Source organism: Hibiscus syriacus, unplaced genomic scaffold (genome assembly GCF_006381635.1).
Source record: "Hibiscus syriacus cultivar Baekdansim isolate YM2019G1 unplaced genomic scaffold, ASM638163v2 tig00110076_pilon, whole genome shotgun sequence".
NCBI classification, from domain to species: Eukaryota; Viridiplantae; Streptophyta; class Magnoliopsida; order Malvales; family Malvaceae; genus Hibiscus; species Hibiscus syriacus.
In genome coordinates, this window is record NW_024062586.1 from 1,501,774 (window position 1) to 1,505,769 (window position 3,996).

The 3,996-nt window shown below is 33.9% G+C and overlaps 1 protein-coding gene across 1 annotated transcript; it reads right to left on the minus strand.

Annotated features, from left to right (window-relative positions):
- Positions 1 to 2,760: 2,760 nt before the first annotated feature.
- LOC120214603 lies at positions 2,761 to 3,712 on the minus strand. The gene is made up of 2 exons (XM_039212456.1): positions 3,247 to 3,712; positions 2,761 to 3,200 (listed from the first exon to the last, which is right to left on the minus strand). The coding sequence occupies exons 1-2, from the start codon at positions 3,710 to 3,712 to the stop codon at positions 2,761 to 2,763; spliced, it is 906 nt and encodes a 301-aa protein (XP_039068387.1).
- Positions 3,713 to 3,996: the final 284 nt, after the last annotated feature.

Here is a 3,996-nt window from a genome sequence, read left to right on the forward strand (position 1 = left end):
TTTATTCAAACATAAATATTATATTATTATTACTTTTAAATTTAATAAAAATATTATATTTATAATTAAATGTTAAGTATCTAATTTAAAAATTTAATAGATAACAAAAAATTATAATTAATTTTTTTTCTTTTAATCAAGTAGTTCGTACCATAAACATTTCAGTCTGGGTCAATAAAAAAATCACAAACTATAACATATTTTATATGTCGAGTTTGAGTTAAATTATAATCCACAAATGATTATTAAATTTGAATAAAATTAAACATAAATGATAAGATTTTTTTTTTAATGTTTTTTTTTACAAAAATATATCAATAATTCTATACATACTCGATTTGACTTGTACCCATCGGAAAATTCAAAGTTGACCCAAACCGAAAAATAATTGTTTGAATTTTGACCGACTTGAAAATCAACATATTCGATTTGATCTGATCAAAAATCAATCGATCTGATATTGTTTCGACATGATACTCGAATCAACCCGACTTAGTATAGACTCGAATAAAACTTAAACCCAAAATAACCCGACCCGACCCGAACTCGATCTGACTTCCTATAAACCCAAATAAAACTAAAATTTGAAATGATCCAACCCGAACCTGACCTGAATAAGTCTAAACTTAAAATGATACAAACCGAAATGACTCGAACTGAACCCAATGACTCGTTTTGCCACCACTAGTGGAGCTCAAATGACGATAATACGAAGGCTTTAAAATGGGCATCGCTACAATAACTCGTGTTGCTCAATCCTATGATGATGACCACGTAGTAGAGCATCAAAAAACATCTAATCAACGACGGTAGAGAAAGCGTTGGATCAAAATAGGATTCTAGGTTTTTCCCCTTCTGGTTCACGAAGAAAATCTATGGACTCCTTTTATTTTCTTCTTTTGTTAGATCTATACATATTTTCTTCTTTTGTTAGATCTATACATATTTTCTTCTTTAATAATATTAAAACCCCTCTAATTAAGGTAGTTTTTAATTACTTATTAGCTTAATACAATAAGTAGAAATGGGAATAGGGATAACCTAAGTCGGTTAAATTATCAAAATAATATTTTTTTATCACAATGACACATTTATCTTTTATTGAACGCATTTCGACCACATAAGATCATTGTGTTGGCTCAAAGAAGTCCCCTTTGAAAGGTGCTACCATGTGAAATTCCATTTCACATGCATGGCACAAAAGGTGGAACCTGGAGGAAGCGTCTTTCCCCTACCACCACTTCCCCAACATTACATCGATTTTAGAATGGTTTTTAAGGTTGGGCTAAGGGTTCCTTACCCTTTAGTTTCAAGGTTTAAAAATTAAAATTATTAGGGTTAGTTTTATGGTATTTAAATAATAATTTTAAACAATTAAAAATAATGCATGTTTTACTGTAATATAAAACTAAATATAAAAATATATGAAATAAAAAAATATTATGTAAATTTATTTGATTGTGGTTTAAAATTTAATGATATATAGTATAATATGTTGAAATAAAATTTATTCTTAGTGTTTGTGATTTTATGTTTTAGTGTTATAAGTGTTTATGTTTATGTTTATCACATTTTGAATGTGAACCTAATAAATGAAAATGTATGATAAGAACAATCTAATTTCATTAAAGATCAAACCAAACTAAATTAAATTGAAGCAAACCAATTCAAATAATTTAAACAATCCAAACCAAACAAATTAAAAAGGAAAAATATTATGATTACTGATTATGAGATTCAAAATAGAGTATTTCCTCGTAGTGAGTCCTAGGTTTCGACAATGACCACAACGTTTTGGTTGCCCGATATTTCTCTAATATCAATGCCATTGTGAATCCTAGTTGATATCGGACGGCCTGTCTTTGCGAAGTAGTGCATAATCTGGTATAATGGTAGTATCATTGTTAACCATGTTCCATCTTTTTAATTAGTGATTGGAGGAAACTCAAACCTTGAATGTGGGATCTCAAGGCTATATATGTCATCCACATTTTTTTTATTTTTTTTTGTTCAGCAACATGAATTATTATTTCCGATTTTTAAGATCATCCCAACCGGGAGCCTCATTAAAAACCCCTCTAGGCCTAAATAGGAGAAAAGAGTACTCCAGGGTTAAGGTACGAAACAGCCAGTTCAGAAAAAAACATACATGGTCTCTAATTTTGCCAAGACTATACAGAAGCCTCAATAGCATAAACATACCTAACCACATCAGACAACCAAACACTACAAGAAACTGATGACAGAGAGCAACATGCAATAACTACCAACATGCTTTAAACATTTCTTGTCTGCTTAATCTTATCTTCGCGAGTTGTTCCGCCATGCTGTTGCACATCTTAGGAATGTACGTAAGTTGTACCTTCCCTACAAACACTAATCTTCGATCAATCTCTTCAAACAGCCTCTTCGATTTCTTATATAGTAAATGGCACTTCCAACGCTGAAGCCTCTCGGCGATAGTTTCTTAATGGGAATGTTAAACTGTCTGCCAATCTCTTTTATTGCGGCGAAAATGGTTGCTAAAAAAATTGAAAGCCTTTGCCTTCAATTTAATCGGATCAGAAACACTATCTTCCCCCAAATTCAGACCGAGAATCATTCTTCTTTTACTTCAAATATTGACTATTCTATGGAAGAAGTCAGAGTTTTCATCTCCATTTTTCAACCAATTCATTCTTGATTTTTGCCTCCATATATCCTCTTTTGCTCTCAATAAATCCCATAACTTCTTCGTATAGACTGCTAGTTCCTCCCTCTCTAGATCATATAATCTCTTTTCGTGTCTAACTCGTTTATCCATGCCTCCATCTTCTGCGCTTCAGTGTCTATAGTACCAAAGCATTCCTTGTTCCACTTTTTTAGCGCTCCTTCCACTCTACGTGGTTTTGCAAACAAATCTTTATCATTTATCGCATCCAGCTCTAAAGTTTCCTTTATAACCTCCGTGCAACTCTCTTGATTTAGCCAAGCGTTTATAATCTTGAATGGTCTCGGACCCCAATCTATCATTTCCTTACCCAAAATTATCGGAATATGGTCTGATACTTCTCTTGGTAGCCCCCAAAGAGTAGCCTCACTATTCTCTTTGAACCAGTCCTCTTCCACAAAAATTCTATCAAGTCGGTTTCTCCTATTTCCTGGGCCGAACCATGTAAATTTTCTCCCTGTTAAGGGCATGTCAAGAAGTTTGGAATTTTCTATAAAGGAGTTAATTCGTTAATTCCAGATTGTCTAACAGAGCACCCACTTCTCTCGCTTCGATTTCGAATAGCATTGAACTATTGAAGTATCCACCGAAAAACCATCTGCTATTGTTTGTCCTCCTTAATGACTCAACCTCGAACCAAAGGGACAGTTGTTCACTGCTATCGCATGGAGCATAAACATTCACTAAAGAATATATCGACAAATCCAAAGTACATTTACCTCTAATAAGAATCAATCTACTTTGAATGAAGCTATCCTCTAACTGAAATCTACTCTTGTCCCAAACAGTAATAATATCCCCTGCTCTACCCACCGCTTTTGAAAATCTAAAATCAAACTCATCGTCAAACCAGATTCGCCCAATTTCTAGATCAGAAAAATCGTCTTTCTTTGTTTCTTGAATAACTACAACTTCTATCCTGTTAACACGAATAATTCTGCGTAGTTCTGAGATCTTAACGTCCGAGCCCATACCTCGGATATTCCATGACAGGATCTTCATTTCTAATCTCCCCCCTCCGTTTACTGATTAAAAAGCTAAGGATTGAGATTTACCTTCCGATGCTTCCAAAGCTGCTAACTCACGAATCAAAGCGTCTTCCGATCCTATAACTTCTATTCCAAGCTCCTTGCCAAGCTTCAACGCTTTCTTCGATTCTCCTTTTTGTCGCAACCATCTTGCTTGCAAATCGGAGTCTGACAGGGACCATCCCTCCAGTTCTGACGAGATTTCCTCACACTCTTCTTTCTTCTTCTTCTTAGTTATTCGGGTACTTCTCTTCTTCC